Source organism: Danio rerio, chromosome 16 (assembly GCF_052040795.2).
Source record: "Danio rerio strain M-AB ecotype USA chromosome 16, GRCz13ab, whole genome shotgun sequence".
NCBI classification, from domain to species: Eukaryota; Metazoa; Chordata; class Actinopteri; order Cypriniformes; family Danionidae; genus Danio; species Danio rerio.
The window spans coordinates 6,906,748-6,929,926 of NC_141036.1; the positions used below are offsets into that span (position 1 = coordinate 6,906,748).

Consider the following 23,179-nt stretch of genomic DNA (forward strand, 5'->3'; position numbering starts at 1 on the left):
TCTTTTTAGCCTCTCTCTGTCTTTCCCTTATCAGGTTTAGTGGGCTTTATTGGCATGACAAATAACATTGCATTTAGACAGCCAAAGCATTGCTAGGCTGACTACAGACAAAAGGCACAATGCGCAGAAATAGGTATTTGACATCAACTAAATGTAGTTAGTTCTTTATAATTATCATGCACAATGCTTTCATGCCCAAATATTTCCTAAATGATGATTAACAGAGCAAGGAATATTTCACAGTATTTCCTATAATATTATTTCTTCTGGAGAAAGTCTTGTTTGTTTTATTTCGACTAGAATAAAAGCAGTTTTAATTTTTTTAAAGCATTTTTAAGGTGAACATTATTAGCTCCCGTAAGCAATATTTTAATAGCTACAGAACAAACCATTTTTATACAATGACTTGACTTGTTAACCCCAAAATGAACCTAGTTAAGTCTTCAAATCGAACTTTAAGCTGAATAGTAGCTTAAAAAAATATTATAAATGTGAAATTGGGGAATAAATATAAAGTATTCAAATTTAATAATATGGCTAATAATTCTGACTTCAACTGTATATACAAAAATCTTTTTGGATCTATACAATAAAAGCAACCAGATTTTCAAGTTTAAATGGTGACTTAGACTTTTCTTCTTTTTTAAAAAAAAATCATCATATATTATCATATATTGTTTAATGTGTTTGTATATTCTTATATGTACATGATTATGTGTGTGTGTATATATATGTACAGTTGAAGTCACAATTATTAGCCCCCCTGAATTATTAGACCGCTTGTTTATTTTTTCCCCAATTTCTGTTTAATGGAGAGAACATTCTTTTTGCACATTTCTAAACATAATAATTTTAGTAACTCATCTCTAATATCTGATTTATGATTTATGATATATATATATATATATATATATATATATATATATATATATATATATATATATATATATATATATATATATAGTTATGTGATTATTTATCCGATTTTAAATGGTTTATATATATATATATATATATATAAACCATTTAAAATCGGATAAATAATCACATAACTATCTATAACTATATTATAACTAAGAGTGGTCTAACAGTGTATAATTCATTCATTCATTCATTCATTTTCTTTTCGGCCTTGTCCCTCATATAATCAGGGGTCAGCAGCGGAATGAACTGCCAACTTATCCAGAAGATGTTTTACGCAGCCGATGCCCTTCCAGCTGCAACCCATCACTGGGAAATAACAGTGCATAGCAATATTTAAAAGACTAAGAAGATTTTTAAGGCTGGCGTGTCCTCCTAAAACTTGAAAGTGTAGAAAACTTGAGCTTTATATAAGGGAGATTGTGACCCACTCTTGTAGGTGACACACATTCATTCATTGTTTGCAGTTCACATGAAATATAGGTTAATGTGTTTAGAGGCCACAGCAGATTCTTCATTTAATTACTATTGTTTTATAAATTACTTTCTATGATTATATATCACACTTTTCTCAAGTATTCTGTGTCTCTGTGATGTGACATGTTTGATGTTTCATAATGCCTTAAAACAGATTAGAAATATTAATAATATTAATAATAATAATTGATTCATTTATTTTGTTATCAGCTTAGTACCTTTATTAATCTGGGATTGCCACAGCGGAATGAACCACCAACTTATCCAGCATATGTTCTACGCAGCGGATCCCCTTCCAGTTGCAACCCATCACTGGAAAAAGTCCACACAAACTCATTCACACTCATACACTTAGGACAATTTTAGCTTACCCAATTCACTTATACCACATGTTTTTGGACTAGAGCACCCGGAGGAAACCCACGCAACACGGGGGGAGAACATGCAAACTCCACACAGAAACGGCAACTAAACCAGCCGAGGCTCGAACCAGTGACCTTCTTGCTGTAGGGCGATTGTGCTACCCACTGTGCCACCATGCTTTTTAATAATAATAATAATAATAATTATTATTATTATTATTATTATTATTATTATTATTATTAATAATAATAAATTCCTCTTACACATTAGTAGCTAACATTGACTTCACTGAAAAAGTTGTTAGTCATTTTCACATGTATTTAAATTACCACATTTTAATAAGAGGCATTAGTATGTTTTATTAATAAATTAAATTACTAAGTTGGTATATTTATTATCAAACTGTGAAGGTTATTTAATGCAAAATCTTTTATTTCACAGTTAAACCCCTCAACAGGAATTGAAAACATGCAATGATGCATATTAAGCCCAAACTGAACTAAGATAAAGCTAAAAAACTCATAGTAATTAAAGACGTGAATATAAGTATTGAAATTTCTTTCACACTCTCTCTCTCTTTCAGACACACACACAGACATTTGTATTAATATTTATATAAATATTCAAGGTCACTTGCACACGTTGCATTTAATATTTTTAAATTACTGTTAATTATTATTAAATGTTTACACAATTTCCTTAATATTTTGACTTTTCTTTGCCAAGAATGAATGATAAAAATGTTACTACATTAAAGACTTGCTTGGTTGTTTTTGTTTTTGAGGAATACATTAAGTTATATAAGGAGTATACTGACTTTTTTCCTGTAACATGACTTTTTGTACAGGTAAAAACAAAAACAACAACAAAGAAATAAAATTAAAAAAAATCAAGAGAGTATAATCAAAGAGAGAATTGATATCTTAGAGAAACTTTATTGAAGTGATAACACAGTTATGCAGATAAAGACAGTATAACTTCCATTTGTGTGTGCGCTGACCAGCAGTCTCCAACATTAAAATCATTTACAAAAAAAATATTGTTTAAGAATTTTTTAAAAAGGCAAAAAATTTTGTGTTTACTGTGTAGCGAAACACTAAATCTATTGTTAGGTCAGTATAAAAACAATATAAATCTAATCCAGGGCAAGTTAGCTGTACAAACCTGTGTGTGTATGTGTGTGTTTATGGTAGATTATAGATAATCCTACCAGATTTCACAGAGCAGCATTATTTTGAGACAAGACATCCCTGTGTGCATGTAGTGCTACACAGCATTCAGTGTAATTTCATTTTGCTGCAGACACTGAACTAACCTGTACCTTCAAACCATGCTCGCATGTCTCTGATCTCTCTAAACATTGCACACATAAACATCCCCCCCCCCCCCCCAAACACACACACACACACACACAAACCGTTTCTCAACAAGCCGAACCATTTACACTCAAACAGCTAATTCAATAACGCTGATATTCAACTGTGCTCAATTCTATTTGCATCAATTAGGTTAGGAACTATCAGTCTAATCGCATTTTACTGTTATCTTCTCTTTTATCTTAATTTTTAAGATAAACAGATTAATGAATATTACCCGGTGACGAGTGTATTTTAGGTCAGACTGTAATTTAAGATTTCTTACTGAATTTTCAGAAACATTTTAGCTAATGTCTTCAAATAATACTGATAAAGCAAATACAGAACAAACAGCAGTTGAGTCTCTGTACAAGCCTTGTTACTAATGCAAGTTGCTCTCCAAACCTGACAGCATGTGTTCTTTAAAATCTGTGCTTGTGACTGAACTTAGACATTTATATTATGCACTTTTACTTATTACCTTTTATTGTGGGGCTTTTCTGTTGGGGGGAGGAAAGCAGCTCTTATTAACAATAGTAATGTTGTTTTTTATTAAATAATACTCCTGTTAAATGTGTGTGTGTGTGTGTGTGTGTGTGTGTGTGTGTGTGTGTGTGTGTGTGTGTGTGTGTGTGTCCAGATCTAACTAATATTACAAATAAGCAGATGAGTATATACTAAATAAATGCATTATATTTTTCCACAATGTAAAACAAACCCCCATGTCATCTTATACACCCTCTTCATACATGTAGATTTTGTATCTCCTAATTTCAATAACTTTCACTGTTTCTCAACATGGCTTTACTGGAAAAACAAGAACCGAAAATGGCATTACTGCTTTACTGGTTTGCATTTGACATACAGACCAGAAAATGTCTGTGGGCCAAAGTAACTCCTTCTGTTAGAGAAAATACAGACAATGTAATCACTTTATATGATATATATATATATATATATATATATATATATATATATATATATATATATATATATATATATATATATATATATATATATATATATATATATATATATATAGACACAAGTAAAAATCATCTCAAATAAAACTCAGTAGCCACATTTTACCTGGCAATTGTCGCTGTGATTCAAGTCGCGGTTCAGATTTGCCTTCTGTTCTCTTTGACTTCTGAGCTCATCACATCCATCGCTGAAGAATCAACGAATACAATAAACAACACCGTATCGGTGCTTTGCCTGCCTTTACGAACAGTTCGTAGAGCTTTAAGCGGATTCGTTAGGCTAAAGCACATTTGCTGTTCGTCTAGACCGCTGAATACTGAGAGCACACCCTCCCCATTCAATCCCCTCGCCTCCCTGACTTTCACACTGCTCACACATTTTTAAGGTAATTTCTGCTGCCTCAAACGCTGTTTTACATCTATATAGAAAATGTGTAACACGTTAAACATGATATCTGATAAGTATTTTTTCTTGTTTTGGAAAAAAAATTATTAAAAATTATTATTTATGGTGACTAAATAAAGATTTAATGAAGATTTTGTCTACTTTCATCATCATAGTCCTATACATAAAGAGAAGACCTGCAGTAAGATATTGATATTGTTGAGAATAGCAAAGTGGGCGTTTTGGTTTCTGTGTGTCAAGTTAGTTATAAAGAATCAATTTTATATCAAGGGGATACTCTCGTGATAAAAGACTTTAGCTGCTTCGGCTATTCATCATAAGTCTGTAGCGAGCAGATAGGTCAAAAGAAATGATATTGCAGTAAAGAGTGAGGGTTCTTATCTCTCTATAGCAGGACACGCCGATCGATACAGGACCTGAGCTACACTCCTGCAATTATCAGCGGTTGATTTTGTCTTCTGCATGTATTAATAGAAGATTGAATGTTTTTGAACACAACTTTTGGAAAGGTGAAAGGTTAAAAGAAAAAAAAGTGTGATAAACCTGCTCTAAAAGAAACTTTTTGTCCGATGCGTAGTCCTACGTCATAACACAACACACACACACACACACACACACACACTGTAACAATTATATGCATATAGCCTACTATAAATAAAAGGGTCAAACCATAAATAAAAGGGTCAACAAATAAAGTTCCTATATCAATAATGAAGGAACAACTAAATTGTAAACTAATTATAATCCTCATACAAATGAACATGTGTTCTTCTTTTGTCTAATTGATTTTTTAAAGAATTTAAATCGTTATCGCATGTTTTCCATGCGCATATTCATAGACCAAATGTAATTCTCCTAATAAGATACACTGAGTAATTTTATCAGGTCAATTTCAAGCAGTCAGAGCATCAGATGACGGGCTGAGGTGAATTGGTGTGTCCTGCTACATCCTAGCGGTCGCTCTCCGCAATGGGCTCAGTTCAAACCTTCGGCAAATCCCTCACACTCGACACACAGTCTCACACACGGACACACACCTCTCCAGCGCCATCACCGAGAACTATCAAACTTCTGCGGCTGCCGCATCATCACCCAGCCGAATGCACACCTGAAAACCTCAGATGAAACGCCGGTTTGTTTCGCGAACCTTCTTTTAACGATTCGAGCTGATTTGTAGGCCTGGAGCGAGAGTCCTTAAACGGGCTTGAGGAAGACAAAACCACCGCAGAATCCTGAAAGGAGTGATATACGACGGGACACATTTAAACTGATGAACTTTTCATGATTCGAACACTTTATCTTACATTTAAATTGGTGAAGCAAAGTATTGTTAATTAAAAGACATCTAGGCTACCTTACTTCAGGCTTACCGTAGTAAACTTCAGTTTGCTGACACTGGAAAAATTGGTAAAATCCGAGGACGAAGTATGCTTTTCTTTTTTCTTTGCTCAGAGATGACTGTGTTAATCGTTCATTGTATCAACTAATGGACGAAACGAACCTTTACAAAGAAGAAAAGTTATTCTGAACCGGAGCAGCCCGTACCACTCACTTTCCTCTCACTCCACTAACTGTTGGGAATATACATAAACCGTCCGAAGTTCAGAGTAAAATCATGCTAAAATGAAGTACAGAGGAAAAACCCCACAGAGAAAAGAAAACAATTGACCCTCCTCCTCCTCTGGGCGTTAGAGGTGATTTTGGGTGGATGGTGATGTTTGAAGGTGAAGTAGTAAATTGCGGAGTCCGTCCCTCATTTCCATATCAGTGTGCCCACTGGAGCTCTGCCAATTCAAAGTATCATTCACTATCATAATGATACATCCACATAACAGAAGATCATCTGCGCTATTTTACAGCTTGACTTTTTGAGAAGATTTTTTTTCAGCGGATCTCTGCTGATGTTTGTGAATGAGGAAGATATCGCAGCTGAAGAATGTCCCGTCGGAAGCAAGCGAAGCCACAGCAGCTGAGATCGGACGAGGACCCGACACTTCTGGAGCTGCTTCCTGAACACGGTGAGTCTTCCAGTGTTTGTTTCTGGGCTCTCTTATGGCTTCGTGCTGCTTTATTAAATGAGCGCAAATAAGTGTAACTGTGAGCCAGTGGTAGAAAATTATTACATTTTTGATCAACAAATAAAAGCTTAAAATGTAGTTTGCCGGATTTGCTTTGCGTTTATTTTTTACTCCGCCTTAGAATGCTTTATAATTAGATCAGAGTCAAAAAAATAAGGGTATTATGATGTTAAAGTGGTCACATTGAAAGTGTTTATGATACTTTTCTTATAGCAAAAGGTAGATCTTGCTATTCTTTTGGGACTCTTTATTAGCTAATAGATTATAACAAATATAATGCATCAATTTGCAATTGACGCGAATTTAGTTAAAAGTGACATATTCGTCTATAAATCTTAATTTTAATTAATCATTTTATTGCTTTGACTGCATGTTACTCTGAGACCCCAAACTTTTTAAAGAATTGCGTGGCAAAAACATGTTAAAGACAAACGGCTGACTTTCGGCTTAAAATAATGAATTTTCTTTGTCATTTTAATTTTTTCTTCTATTTAACTTATTTTTTAAACTTAGTTCTTCTTTTAATCACTGGCACAGCAAAAGAAAGAAAGAAAGAAAGACAGAAATATGTCAGGCAAATATTATAGAAAAATATGTTTTTAAACCTGTGCATTTATATAAATGTATATGTTTTTACATCCTAGTTTTGAATATTAATAATTGTTGGTAGATGCATAATGTAGCATAACTAATTATCGTGAAAGAAATACCAATGCCAATACATTTGCAATTACAGTGACACGAACTCCGTTAATTCATGATATTGCAGAAATAAAACAGTTCGGGCTTATGTTTTTCTACAAAACCCGTTTCCCAAAACTCCTCGAAAAATGTTTATTTTCGCAACAACAATGATGATATTATTATTATTATTATTATTATTATTATTATTATTATTAATAGTAATAGTTCACGCAATGTTTTTCAATGTTTATAGCTCAGTGAAAGGAAAAACCTTCGTCGCATCTGTAATTCATGCTCAATCACTCACATTGTTATCGCAACATTTTTTCTGTAGTTTCTATAATATATAATTTAAGAGTAAATTATTGCCATTTTACTACAACATCATGTGAAAAAGCATTAATTAGCCATGAGTCTTTTGAGATATGTAAAAAATTTGACATACTTTTTAAATGATTCATTTTAGATTATTGTAATGCATTTATTATTTTCTGTGAAATCTTTCACACCATGGTTCAGAAGTCACCATGTTGTCGGTCCTAAGGGTTTTTAATTTGTGAAACTCTAATGAAAATTCATTTAAAAATTAAAACACCTCAGGACTGAAGAACTCCAAGACTTAGTTTAAGTAATAAACAAGTGATTAACAATATGTCTGGCATTCACAGCAGCATTACATATGAACTATTAAATCAAATATTAAATAATCAGTCAGTTAAATACTGTATGTAGTCTTGATAAAATTCAGACATCTTATAATGTAAGTGCATATTAGTCAGTCCTCCATCTTACACATTGATCACATTAATTCAAAAATACCATATAAACAGAGAGAGTTAGCAAGAAATGAAAATTAAAAACTTAATAACAATTAAAGCCGTAACACATTTGACTCCTTGGCGCACTGAGCATTATTATATTGACTCATGTTTCTGGCAGTACCCTGTTGATGTATGATCTGGATTCTACCGCATTTGAATAGCAACAAAAGTATTGATTGTTTCCCCATTACAGTAATCTAATGACATGATCGCTCATGCTGTGAGAATTTAACCATATGGTCTAAGGTCTAAATGTCCATGCACCATCTCCATTCTACACGTCTTAGTGTAATGTATACAACTGCTAAGATTGCTCGAGTAACTTTTTTTTTTCTTTTGTCACATCCTCTGTTTCTCTCTGCACGAGTATTTAAACGCTCATTTTCATTCTCTTTTGTTTGCCTGACTCTTGAACAAACTCTTTTGTGTGGGAACTCAGTGGTGTGCCAACAAGAAGCAGTCATTGTCCCCCCCCCACCCAGTCAGTTCTGTCCACCACTCTATTTGTCCCTGAGGAGGGCTGCTTTAAAGTGCTTTGATACTGCATGCACTTAACCTTTGGCTGTATGGCACCATCATGGGTGGCCAATAGATGTCAAGCTTTGAATGCAATTTGTACAGATGTTCCTTTGGCATAAAAAAAGGGTTACACATGCCCAATGAAGTATTAATTATGATAATCTCACTGCTGTTTTCTCGAACTAAAAGTTAATTGTAATGTTTTGTGTTCATTCTAAATGGTTATTATCATGCTTTTATATTTTACAAACAAATATAAAAAAAATAAATATGATTCTGATGTTTACCATTTACTGTAATATTTAACAATTAATTTATCCTTCTTATTAAAGGTGTGATAATTAATAACATTTGAATACACTGTGTGTTTTTGAGCTTTGATCAGTCGGTTTATAATTTTGTCAGTTTTGTCTAATGTTGAAATATTAAATGTTACATCAAGCAACTGGATTTTACTTGTAGTGTGTGTGTGTGTGTGTGCGTGCGTGTCTATGTATGCCTGTATGTGTATGTGTGCATATATATACAGTGCTCAGCAAAATTAACTACACCTCGTTTTGAAAATGAATATTTTTATCCATAACGTAACTACTCGATGTCTCTCATGTTTGCAAACATTTATTTTTTAAAATAAAACAAGCTTAATATTAAAACTACACCTCGTTTTGAAAATGAATATTTTTATCCATTTCTCAGTGAACATAGGCAGTGTATTTAAACAAAACAGATTTATTAAACAGATAGATTTATTACAATAAAATTTTAGCCACCAAACATATTTAGATATTCAAAGATAATACAATTAAATTCAAGCCAAATAATTGCACAAAAAAATTACAACCTACAAAATTTCAACAATATATATATATATATATATATATATATATATATATATATATATATATATATATATATATATATATATATTTTTTTTTTTTTTTTTTTTTTAAAGTTGTACTTAATATTTTTCTGGTGCTTCATTCCGCTGTGGTGACCCCAGATTAATAAAAGGACAAAGCCCAAAAGGAAAATGAATGAATATTTTTCTATGACATATACATTTGGATGTACTAGTTTTGGGACTATTATCGTAAGTTATTTTGTTAGATAAGCTCCAGATTTGGCTTCAGTACTGACTAATCTAATGTATATGCACTAATATAATATTGTATAGCTTCCTAATAAAAATATGTATTTAAAAAATAGATTTGTGAGGGGGTATACACACACACACTTTTTTATTCCTTTATTTAATTTTCCTTAATTACCTAAAGTTTAGTTGAGATCTGGATGTAATGCATATGGCAGAGATATTCAGCTGAATATGCTGGTTTGATCCATCTTTTTTAATTCCAGTCCACCACTCAAGAGTGTTGTTTAATTTGGTTTATTGCGTTAAATATGAATACAAAACGATTAAATTTTGGCTACACATCTGCAGGCAGTGACAAAACCTCAGTCGAGAAAAACTCTTATTGTGCTGTAACTACTCGATGTCTCTCATTCATGTTCCGTCATTCTCATGCATCCTTTTTTTAAATAAATGTTTGCAAAATTTTAATTTTTTTTCATTGATATTGAACAAGCTTAATATTAAAAATTCATACATTTTAAATAAAGTAATAGTAGCTGGTATAATGAATGCAGTAGTGTGTATGTGTGTGCAACATCATGTAGAATTATCTCAGCCAACTCATCCCACTCTCTCTTTTTTTGGAGTTTAATTTAATTTAATTTCCTCAGCACTCAACAATTAGTGATGCTCTGTAGATAATACATGTTGATATTATACAGATATTTAGCAAAATGTGCTGGCTTGATCAAACTTTTTTTGGAGTTCAATATGCATATGCCAGGAATATCTAGCTAAATATGCTGGTTTTTAATTCCAGTCCACCACTTAAAAGTGCTTATCATGGTGTTGTTTAATTTGGTTTATTGCGTTAAATATAAATGTAAGGGCGATGCAGTGGCGCAGTAGGTAGTGCTGTCGCCTCACAGAAAGAAAGTCGCTGGTTCGAGCCTCGGCTGGGTCAGTTGGTGTTTGCATGTTTTTTCTGTGTTTGCGTGGGTTTCCTCCGGGTGCTCCGGTTTCCCCCATAGTCCAAAGTCATGCGGTGCAGGTGAATTGGTTAGGCTAAATTGTCCGTGGTGTATGAGTGTGTGTGTGTGGATGTTTCCCAGAGATGGGTTGTGGCTGAAAGGGCATCCGCTGCGTAAAAATAATGCTGGATAAGTTGGCGGTACGTTCCGCTGTGGCGACCTCGGATTAATAAAGGGACTAAGCCGAAAAGAAAATGAAAGAATATGAATATAAAATGATTAATTTTTGGCTACACATCTGCAGGCAGTGACAAAAACTCTCACTGTGCTGTAACTACTCGATGTCTCTCACTCATGTTCCATCATTCTCAAGCATGTTTTCTTTTATCTTTTTTTACATAATTATTTGCGCACATGATTTTTTTTTTTAATTAAACAAACTTAATATTAAAAATTCATACATTTTAAATAAAGTAATACTAGCTGGTATAATGAATACAGTAGTGTGTATGTGTGTGCAACATCATGTAGAATGATCTCACCACCTCATCCCATCTCTCTTTTTTTTGGAGTTCAATATGCATATGCATATGCCAGGGATATCTAGCTAAATATGCATTTTTTTTTTATTCCAGAGTGTTTATCATGATGTTGTTTAATTTGGTTTATTGCGATAAATATGAATATAAAATGATTAACTTTTGGCTACACATCTGCAGGCAGTGACAAAACCTCAGTTGTGAAAACTCTCATTGTGCTGTAACTACTCATGTTCCGTCATTCTCATGCATGTTTACTTTTATCTTTTTTTTAAATAAATGTTTGCAAACATTATTTATTTTTTTTAAATAAAACAAGCTAAATATAAAAAAATCATACATTTTAAATAAAGTAATAGTAGCTGGTATAATAGATACAGTAGTGTGTGTGCGTGCTACAACATGTAGAATTATCTCAGCCACCTCTTCTCACTCTCTCTTTTTTTTTTTTTGGAGTTTAATTTATTTTCCTCAGCACTCAACAATTAGTGATGCTCTGTAGAGAATGCATGTTGATATTATACAGATATTTAGCAAAATGTGCTGGCTTGATCAAACTTTTAATTCCAATCCATTAAAAAAACATCATGGCATCATTAAATATGAAATCAGAGCACGCTAATAAAAACGATTAATATTTTAGTTAAATATCAGCAGGCAGTAAAAAAAATCAGTTGTCAGAAAAAAAAGCTTTATTATGCTTTAAAGCCTCTTGCATACATGTTTCATTATTCTCATTGATTCTATTTGTTCAACATTTGTTTCTTTCTTTACTGGATACACAGAAGGCATGTTTTCATTAACACTAAACAAGCTTAAACTGATAAACTCATACATTTCGCTTAAAGCAATAGTGAGCTTGTGTACTAAATACAGTAGTGTATGCTAGACTTTATGAAATTATTTAAGCTATCTCAGTCAATTTAGCTCAGCGTTCAAATAAAATTGACTGAATCTTTAATATATTTTTAAAAAGGCATTTCGGAAGTAGTTGATTTACTGAACATTGTTACACAATGATAAAACTTCTTCGCCTCTTTATCACTGTAAAACTGCATGGAGATAATCTGCTTTGCATAAAGCGCTATGGAATAAAAGATGATTTGATTGAAGTAGAAAAACATTCCAAATAGTTTAAAAATGTGTGTATTATTATTATTATTTTATGCATTTGTGAACTTGGGGTTTTTACTCAATATTATGTTTCGATTACTGCTATTTAAATTTAATTTTGAAAGCTATACATGCTTTACTTAATAAAATAATACAGGTATACAGTTGGGGTCAGAATTATTAGCTCCCCTGTTTATTTTTTCCCCAATTTCTGTTTATTGGAGAGAAATTTTTTTCAACACATTTCTTAATATAATAGTGTAAATAACTAATTTCTAATAACTTACTTATCTTTGCCATGATGACAGTAAATAATATTTGACTAGATAATTTTCGAAACATTTCTATACAGCTTAAAGTGACATTTAAAGGCTTAATTAGGTTAACTATAGGCAGGTTAGGATTATTAGGCAAGTTATTGTATAACGATGGTTTGTTCTGTAGACTACTGAAACAAAATATAGCTTAAAGGGGCTAATAATTTTGTCCTTAAAATTGGGTTTAAAAAATTAAAAACTGCTTTTATTCTAGCCGAAATAAAACAAATAAGACTTTCACAAAATTGCTGTGTAAATTCAGTATATAGTCTATATCAATCTGTTGCTAATTATAATAAAATATATAGTCTGTTGGATGAGAATAAGATTTTTTTTTTAAAATATGTATCCTTATTGTGGTTGGACATACACTAAATATGTCTATCTACTATCTGGCTGTAGAAAAAGGAAATAAAAAGGTGAAAAAGCCATTTAGTTTTTCTTATTACGTTTAACACAACTAATGCAATGGATAGCACAGTCGCCTCACAGCAAGAAGGTCTCTGGTTCGAGCCAGTTGGGTCAGTTGGCATTTTGGTGTGGAGTTTGCATGTTCTCCCCATGTTCGTGTGGGTGTCCTCCGGGCGCTCCCTTTCCCCCACAATCCAAAAACATCCGCTATAGGTGTATTGAGTAAGCTAAATTGGCCATAGTGTATGTGTGTGAATGCAAGAGTGTATGGGTGTTTCCCAATGTTGGGTTGTGGCTGGAAGAGCATCGTCTGAGTAAAACATATCGTTGGTGGTTCATTCCGCTGTGTCGACCCCTGATTAATAAAGAGACTAAGCCGAAAATAAAATAAATGAATGATAATGCAGTTCATAAATTGTTTATGTATTTTATCATCATAACCCAACCCAAACTTTGCAGTACACTAAGACCAGAGAATTATAGTAGCACGTACACAACATACAAGCAAAATATGTCATTAGAACAGATTTTTAGGACTGGACATGATACATAATGTACAGAGCATGTGGTTGCTCTAACAACTGTAGTTAGTCATAAATGCATGTATGCATGTTGTACTAATATTTTGACATTAACTGCACATCTGAAAATACTAATGAAGACACTGAAATGTGACGTGTCATGTCCGCAGTAGGGAATCTGATTTTTAAAGATAAATTGTCCTTGACTTTTATAAAAACTTTGGAAATAAATTTGTTTCATTGAATCCATTTTAAAAATGTAATTAAAATAAATGATAGACCCTAATCCTTTTAAAGAATATATATAGTCAGGTATAATTCAACAGGCTATACGGGAAGAGTAGAATTATCAAACGGGTGGTATTTCTTTAAGTTGTGCAAAAATAAATGTTTAATGTATTCATTTTATAATTTATTGCACTTCAATTTCGTCTTCCTCTTCCCTCTCAGTCTCAGGTGAAGGAGTGGATGATTCAGACAGCGGAAATGAGAGCCGCAGCGGGAGCGAAGAGACCCATGTGTGTGAAAAGTGTTGTGCGGAATTTTTTAAGTGGTCTGATTTCTGTGAACATCTGAAGACCTGTACCAAGAATCCACTCGTGTTAATTATCAGTGACAATGAAGTGACATCAGATCCGGCACAGGACTACCTACCTGAGCCATCACCTGTGCCCAGCTGTGTAAGCGATCCAGCAAACAGCGAGGATGCAGTAGAGGTAAGCCACATGCCCACCGAAGGTGATGAAGGAGCAGAGATGATGCTGGAATCGGGCGCTGTACTGGAGAAAGAAGATGAGCCCATGGAAGTGGAACTTTCTCCCGAGAAGCCCATCGATCCGGATGATCCAGTTACACTGGCTGAGCCAGACATAAGCCTACCTCCACTTGAGGATCACAAGCAGTCTTCTGGGGCAGGATACTCTATACCCAGCACTAATGTCACACTGGAAACACTGCATGGGACCCGTGTGGCTGTGGCTCAGTTCTCTCAGGGTGCCCGGGGAGCACTAGCTAGTGAAGTGTCAACTATGGCTATCCCAATGATTCTGGATCAACTTATGGCCTTGCAGCAACAACAGCTGCGTCAACTTAAATTGATCGAGCAGATTCGGAGCCAGGTGGCACTAATAAACAATCAGGCTCCCACACAGACCGCTGTCAGTCATAAAGTAGACCACAGCATAAATGCTGCCTTACAAGTACCCTCATCCTCTAGCATACCTGCAATGCCTGGGCAGCTTCATCTGCGTGGCTTCATTACACCTCCTATAAATCAGCTTCATATGAACAACAGTTTAAATGTGCAGGCTTCAGTGGCAGTATCTTCAGCTCTGGATGTAGCCTGTACCAGTGTTCCTCCGGCGGGTGGCCAACTAGCAAGTTCTGGGATGAAAAGCAATATTGCAATAAATTCTTTATACCCAACAACCAGTAATGGTGTTTCCCCACAAATGCCACCATGCTCAGTGTCAATTAGCAGCAGTAGCTGCACTAGCAGTAGCACAGGAACTGGGGGAGAAATAAATTGTGGTATTTCACTTCCAAGAAACACACCTAGTCCTCTAACGCTGACTCATGGAAGATTGCTTACATCCCCCTCCAGCCTTCCACTTGTACCTCACAGCTCATCCAACAGTGTTATCTTCCCTAATCCTCTAGCCAGTATTGCAGCAACAACCAATGCTCTTGATCCCCTCTCCGCCCTTATGAAGCACCGCAAAGGAAAGCCTCCAAATGTATCTGTGTTTGACACCAAACCCAGCTCAGAAGATCCGTTTTTTAAACACAAGTGCAGATTTTGTGCCAAGGTGTTTGGAAGTGACAGTGCGCTGCAAATTCACCTGCGTTCCCATACTGGAGAAAGGCCTTTCAAATGCAACATTTGTGGTAATCGCTTCTCAACCAAGGGCAACTTGAAGGTTCATTTTCAAAGACACAAAGAAAAGTATCCGCATATCCAAATGAACCCATATCCAGTGCCCGAGTATCTGGACAATGTTCCAACAAGCTCAGGTATACCTTACGGCATGTCGTTGCCCCCAGAAAAACCTGTTACAACATGGCTGGACAGCAAACCTATTTTGCCCACTATCCCAACATCAGTAGCACTGCAACTCCCTCCTACTATACCCAGCATTATAGGAAGCTATGGCGATTCAACTAGTTTTTCCCCTTTAAATAGGTCACCTCAAAGCCCATCGCCGCCATCAAGCGAGTGTACATCTTTGTCTCCTAATCACCTAATTACTGAGACCAGTATTGCACAAATTTCCAGTTCACCACAACCTAATTTGGCAAGTAACACCCCTCCAGTTCTCAAACCTGAAGCACTTCATCTACCAGCCAACTCCACCACCAGGCCTGGTGAAACAAGCATATCAACCACGTCCATATCTCAAGTGATCTCTACAACCATAGTTACAACCACATGTAGCACCAGAACACAGCTCACAGATCCAGTGAATTCTTCATCTGCAGTCTCTCATCCCTCTCTACAAATATCGTCAAATCAATTCAAGCCCAAATTTCCTTTTGGTGGCCTCCTGGACTCTATGCAAACATCAGAGACCTCAAAACTACAGCAACTGGTGGAGAATATTGACAAGAAGATGACAGATCCCAACCAGTGTGTCATCTGCCATCGTGTCCTAAGTTGTCAGAGTGCCCTGAAGATGCATTATCGCATCCACACAGGAGAAAGACCCTTTAAATGTAAAATATGTGGCCGTGCTTTCACAACCAAGGGTAACCTGAAGACACACTTTGGGGTTCACAGATCAAAGCCCCCTCTCCGGGTACAGCACTCTTGTCCCATATGCCAGAAAAAGTTTACTAATGCCGTAGTTCTGCAGCAACACATTCGCATGCATATGGGTGGACAGATTCCTAACACACCTCTGCCTGATACTTTTCAGGACACAGACGCAGATCTGTCCTTTGATGAAAAGAGCTTAGATGCCATGAGCAACTACGACGATGAGCTAATTGATGAGATGGACCAAGCACTGGAAGATGAAACAGGTCTAAAAGACGAGAACATGGACCTGCAAAAACAGCTCCATCTATACTCAGAGATGTCTCCTAGCACTTCACCCCCAACTTCTCTTATCTCAAGCATTGGTGCTTTTGAGAATGAGATGAAGCTTAGTGACCCAGCTGTTAACATTACCCACTCTTTCAGCGTAAAGCCTACAGAAAACGGGAGTGGAGTTGATGGGGTAAATGGAGACATGCTCAAGAATGACTTATCTTCCACTCTAGTAGATTTGGAGAACCACAGTGTAGGGAGTCCAGCACAGTCTGAATCGTCTGGCTCTATGCTGGCTTTATCGCCTACCTACAGTCAGTCCGAGAGTCATCGCTCTAAGTCTCCTCAGGCAAATAGCAGCAGCAAAGATGAGGCTTTGACCTCAACCTCGGCGCATGCAATGGTGAAGTCTGAACAGTTGGACATCCATTCTCCTGGATCGGAAAACACGGGCGCATTAGATCTCACTGCCACACAGCCCACCAGGTCATTTGTCAAAGATGAGAATCCCTTCAGTTTGCTGTTCCTGGGAAGAGACAGAGGTAGTATTTCTTTAATAAATTTATGTTGAACACAAGATCAAAAATGACAGAAACTGTGATTTGATGTGATCACCAAAATGAATCAAATGAAATAAATGAAATGTTTTCCCTCTTTTAGGTTTAAGCACTCCCAGCAATATAAGCTCAGAATCAAGCACAGTGAAATTTGAGAATGGACACAGTAAACCGCCGGCCTTGTGTGAGGGGCCCCACTTACCAGTTGGTCCGCAGGTACCTACTGCTACTGCTCAGACAACAATAAGCTCCAACATCACTCCAATGCTGGCACCGCCCCCACCTCGGCGGACCCCCAAACAACACAACTGCCACTCCTGTGGGAAGAATTTTTCATCAGCCAGTGCTCTTCAGATCCATGAGCGCACTCATACAGGCGAGAAACCATTCGGCTGCTCCATCTGTGGCAGAGCCTTCACCACAAAGGGAAATCTGAAGGTATGGTGTTGGTTTAGTATTAATACAGATTAATATCACAAAGCACACTCAAAACTCAGAAATACTTATAAAAAAATTAAAAATAAAGTTTTGATAAGACTTTACTTGAAGGGGGTGTTCGTAAAGACTGACATGATACCTTTGTATTCATGACAAGGTACATGTCATGAATAAGAATGAGATTTTATGCATGTCATTTGCTAAGTTATGCCATTTTCAATGGAAAGTTGACATAGTTTGAGATACTTATGATGTCTATACATCACAACTTGCCATTTTCGTTGTCATGACAACTTGACCATTACCAAGGCAACATAACTTGTCAAAAATTCCTTATAAACATGTATATTCTCATTAAAAACGTCTAAAAATAAAAATAATCTATCGACTTAATATTTAATAACATTATAACCATAGTTTTAACTTGTATCACTGTAGTTAAAAAGTAAAAAAAAATATTAACGAAGGAGTTTTAAAATTGGTGGCTCAGTAGGTAGTGCTGTCGCCTCACAGGAAGAAGGTCGCTGGTTCGAGCCTCGGTTGGGTCAGTTGGTGTTTCTGTGTGGAGTTTGCATGTTGTCCCTGCATTCGCGTGGATTTCCTCCAGGTGCTCCAGTTTCCCCCATAGTCCAAAGACATGCAACACAGGTGAATTGGGTAAGCTAAATTGTCTGTAGTGTATGAGTGTAAATGAGTGTGTATGGATGTTTCCCAGAGATGGTTGCAGCTGGAAGGGCATCCGCTGCGTAAAACATATGCTGGATTAGTCGCTGTGGCGATTCCCAGATTAATAAAGCGACTAAGCCGACAAGAAAATGAATGAATGAATTCATGACACCACAATAGCCTCATGACAATCATGTTTATGACAGATTTATGACAGTCTTTGATAATGTCAAGTTGTCATAACAGACATCTCAAACAATGCAGACATCCCAAGTTGGGCAAAGTAAGTTCCGGGGCTGGCGAAGTCAAGGATTTTTGGGACGTAGACCAGCAGAGGGTTGTGTGACATATTGGTAGAGTGCGGTGGGGGTGAGGGGGTGTTTTGGTGTCCCGTGACATATCAGAAGAGTAGGGGGTGGGATTGGTTGGTGGTCAATTGGGAGCATGACGTGTATGTAGAGGGGTGGTTGCATGAGATGTATTTGAGGAGCAGGGGAGGGGAGGTGGGTTGGTGGGTGCTGCGAGTTGTTGATGCCTCCATATTCGGGGCATTATCACTCATTTGCAGGCATCAGGGAGTTAATATGCATATGCGGGAGACTTCCGGAACTGCCGGGGGGCTTGTGATGTCTAAACAATGTCACCTTTGCATTTAAAATGACAAAACTGAGTGAATGCCACTTTACGACAGTCATCATAAGCATGCATGAAATCTCAGTCATGATTGTAAATGTTTACAAATGAAAACCCTCTTCAAAAGTGTTACCAATGTTAGATTTCCTTTGTGTGTTTGACTTGTATAAAATAAACCACCATTCTCCGTTCAGGTCCACATGGGAACCCACATGTGGAACAATGCTCCAGCCCGTCGGGGTAGACGACTCTCAGTGGAAAACCCAATGGCTCTTCTAGGGGGAGATGCCATCAAATTCAGCGAGATGTTTCAGAAGGATCTCGCCGCACGAGCAATTAATGTAGACCCAGGCTTCTGGAATCAGTATGCTGTAGCCATCACCAGTGGACTGGCAATGAAAAACAATGAGATCTCTGTCATTCAGAACGGAGGCATTCCTTCAATTCCCATTAGTCTGAGTGGTGGTGGCATTCCTGCTGTAGGAGGAATGTCAGGAGGCATAGAAAGGTCTCGCACTGGAAGCAGCCCTCCAGTGACTGGACTTGAGAAGACCAACCTGGAAATGGGAACCGGACATCCCTTCTCCAGATTCAGGGAAGAGGACAAAGAAGTTGGGATTAATTGACGATTCACTTTCGGAAAACGATACAGACTCCCAAATTGATTGTGATGTGGAAGGTGATACTTAATCCCGTTTGAGTTGTGTATTATACTGTACAAATGAAGTCTGATATGCTGTCTAGATTTGGAGCTCTAGTCTTTAGTGTTCTTCAGTCCCTACTATACATTCATTCATACAAGGAGACTTTGTGTGAAACATTTGTCTTGAAAGGTTTGCATGGTACTTACTGGTTTCTATCCGTTTGATTTTTAAGTATTACGATGCTCTGGCGCAGGAAGAAAAAAAAAAAGAAAAGCTATTTCTATGCGGATAGACATATGGTTGCTTTGTGGTACATGGGGGGACATGAAATTGGATATTTTAATCAGCTTTTTCATACTAGACACTTGACCAGACAAAATGGTTGTATCTATTTTAATCTTTACATTCATTCTCCAGCCGTGGTCTTATATTAATGTGCCGTGTCTTAATATTTATGATAACTTAACAGCGGGTATTGAAATATATTTAATTGCCTGAGTTTCTATTTAATTTAATTTCCAAATTTGAATTTTAAATATATAATGAGACAAAAAAATATCATCAATGCAATCATACTGAGGTGTTTTGTTTTTGTTTTCTAGATATCTAGCCTGTAAATGTGTAACAGCTACGCTACACAGTGGGACGGCTACGATATCTAGAGCTGCTACGCTCACAAGCCTCTTTTTTATCCTTTGTAAAGAAATAAAAAGAGTTTTACAAAAGAGTTTGTGTTAAACAACAGCAAACCTACTGAGTACAGACACGACTGGTATGCATATTTTGTAACACACAAAAGAAATGTCAATTTGTTATGTTTGTGAATGCACTTTTTAGAGGAATGGTCTTGTTTGTGAGATTGTAATTATGTGGGACTGAGCCATCTCTAACTTTATTTCCTGTTCGCTTTTTTGGGGTTTGTAAATGTGAGTTCTGGATGTAGCACAGGAATATGAGCTTTCTGCTCCCAAATCTCAAGACGTTCTGTCTTATCAAGCTCAAATAAAATGACAACAGATCCTGTCTGTTTAATGCTGTCTATACTGTCATCATGACCGTTGCTTTTCTATCATACTAATTTCGTCTACGGGAAATGAAACTGGGATAACAAATCAATAAAATAGTTCATTAAAATTTGATTAAAAAAAAATTCTGCACCCTAAATATGCAATAGGTGATTACGTACCCCGATAAACATTTCTAGAGAGTGTCAAATATGTCCCAGGAGCTACTTTTTTTTTGCAGATTTTGTGTTCACGAAACCACCAGAGGCCGCCGTGTACGTTTTTACAGATCTCAAATTTCTCTCGCGAATGCCATTTACGCCTGCTGTTCTCACATAAATCCACCAGAGGCCGCTCTCGACAGACTGACTGACCAACAACCCCACCCACCCTCTTCCCTTAACCCAACCAATAGTATTTTAAAAAGCACCGATTGGCCAGTGCCCTGGCAACGCGGTGGCACAGTGGGTAGCACTGTTCTCCCCGTGTTTGTGTGGGTTTCCTCCGGGTGCTCCGGTTAAATTGGCCGTAGTGTATGTGTGTGAATGTAAGAGTGTATGGGTGTTTCTTAGTACTGGGTTGCAGCTGGAAGGGCATCCACTGTGTAAAACATATGCTGGATAAGTTGGTGGTTCATTCCACTGTGGACTGACCCCTGATGAATAAAGGGACTAAGCCAACGGAAAATGAATGAATGAATATTATTATTAGTAGTAGTAGTATAATTAAATGTTTTTTTATTACTCCATATATAAATTCCATGACCAACGATATCTCCCAATCTTTCCTTGAGAATGAAGATGAACGCTCTCTGTCTGCAGGTCACTCTGCAGCTTATTTCCCCGTTTTTGTCTTGTTTTTATGAATATTGCATTCCAGACATTCTTGTGCTTATCACTTACAATTATCAAATAAAAATGTTCAATCTTAATTTTACAGGGTTGACTAAAAATATAAAGACTTTTGTTTTAGCCTGGGAATGGGGTAATTTTATGAAATTCAATCATATAATTTAATATGCTGAAGATTTAAAAGCACTTTGTGAAAGGGTGCCTTTTAAACTCAAATGATTTGAATTACTGGATGTGGGTTTTAGCTGCAGTGCTGGATGTACTGTCTTTATGTCTGGCTGTATGTAGCATGAGTACAGTTTTACACTGTTATTTACCACAGTCTGTTGATCATATATCACCGGATAAAATTAAATAGGTTCTAAAAACTCAGGGACACACACACAGAGACACACATACACATACACTCTCTGAAGAAGTTACGAAAGCTGTCACTGAGGAGGTACCTTTTCTTACAGTACACCTACAGTTAAAGTCAGATTTATTAGCCCGTCTGAATTATTGGCTGCCTTGTTTATTTTTCCCCCGATTTCTGTTTAACGGAGAGAAGATTTTGTTCAACACATTTCTAAACATAATAGTTTTAATAACTCATTTCTAATAACTGATTTATTTTATCTTTTCCATGATGACAGTAAATAATATTTGACTACATATTTTTTAAGACACTTCTATACAGCTTAAAGTGAGGTCCACTTAAAGGTACATATCGACACCTAAAAAGTACAATGTGTACTTCATAGTACATTAAAAGTACAAAAGTATACCCAAAAATGTTCCTTTAAAGTACTAATGTGCACCTATAAGTTACAAAAGTGTACGTTTTGAAAAGGTACAGCCCCAGTGATAGCCTTTGTACCTTTATTATTTCTGAGACTGTCCACACACAGTCACACCCACATGGAAATGCACATAAGTTGACCCTAACATTTACACACAGACAGACACAAATGCAAACTCACACACATGCTCAGACACACTAAACACATACACTGTCACCCTCGCATGTATATAAGCACACACAGGGGCGCTGCTAGCTAGTTTGGTACCTATGACAATTTTTTTATGGTGGGGTGTTGCATGGGCCCTGTTAGAATCGTCCTAACTCCACCTTTCTAGCTTCACCCCTGGTCACACACAACACACACACATGGATGAATCCATGTTGTTGACTTCAAATTCTGACCTTACCATTCAAATGATGCAGCAGAAATCGAGACTCGTCAGACCAGGCAACGTTTATTCAATCTTCTATTGCCCAATTTTGGTGAGCCTGTGGGAATTGCAGCCTCAGTTTCCTGTTCCTATCTGACAGGAGTGGCACCCAGTGTGGTCTTCTGCTGCTGTAGCCCATCTGCCTCAAGGCTGGACGTGTTGTACATTCAGAGATGCTCTTCTGCAGATCTCGGTCGTAGCAAATGGTTATTTCAGTTACTGTTGCCTTTCTATCAGCAGGAACCAGTCTGGCCATTCTCCTCTGACCCCTGGCATCAACAAGGCATTTGCGCCCACAGAACTGCCGCTCAATGGATATTTTCTCTTTTTCAGATCATTCTCTGTAAACCTTAGAGATGGTTGTGCGTGAAAATCCAAGTAGATCAGCAGTTTCTGAATTACTCAGACCAGCCCGTCTGACACCAACAACCATGCCACGTTCAAAGTCACTTAAATCACCTTTCTTCCCCATTCTGATGCTCGGTTTGAACTGCAGCAGATCGTCTTGGCCATGTCTACATGTCTAAATGCATTGAGTTGCTGCCATGTGATTGACTGATTAGAAACTTGTGTTAACAAGCAGTTGGACAGG

The 23,179-nt window shown here is 36.6% G+C and overlaps 1 protein-coding gene across 2 annotated transcripts; it reads left to right on the plus strand.

Moving 5' to 3' along the window:
• Positions 1-5,507: 5,507 nt before the first annotated feature.
• sall3a (spalt-like transcription factor 3a) lies at positions 5,508-20,556 on the plus strand. 2 transcript variants are annotated; one of them, XM_087286575.1, is made up of 5 exons: positions 5,508-6,523; positions 14,002-16,346; positions 16,467-17,121; positions 17,240-17,574; positions 19,068-20,556. In XM_087286575.1, exons 1-5 carry the CDS (start codon positions 6,442-6,444, stop codon positions 19,497-19,499), a joined length of 3,849 nt encoding a protein of 1,282 aa, XP_087142701.1. In that variant the 5' UTR covers positions 5,508-6,441; the 3' UTR covers positions 19,500-20,556. The 2 variants fall into 2 exon arrangements, with proteins under 2 accessions (XP_087142701.1, XP_087142700.1); XM_087286574.1 differs by having other exon boundaries at positions 14,002-17,121.
• Positions 20,557-23,179: the final 2,623 nt, after the last annotated feature.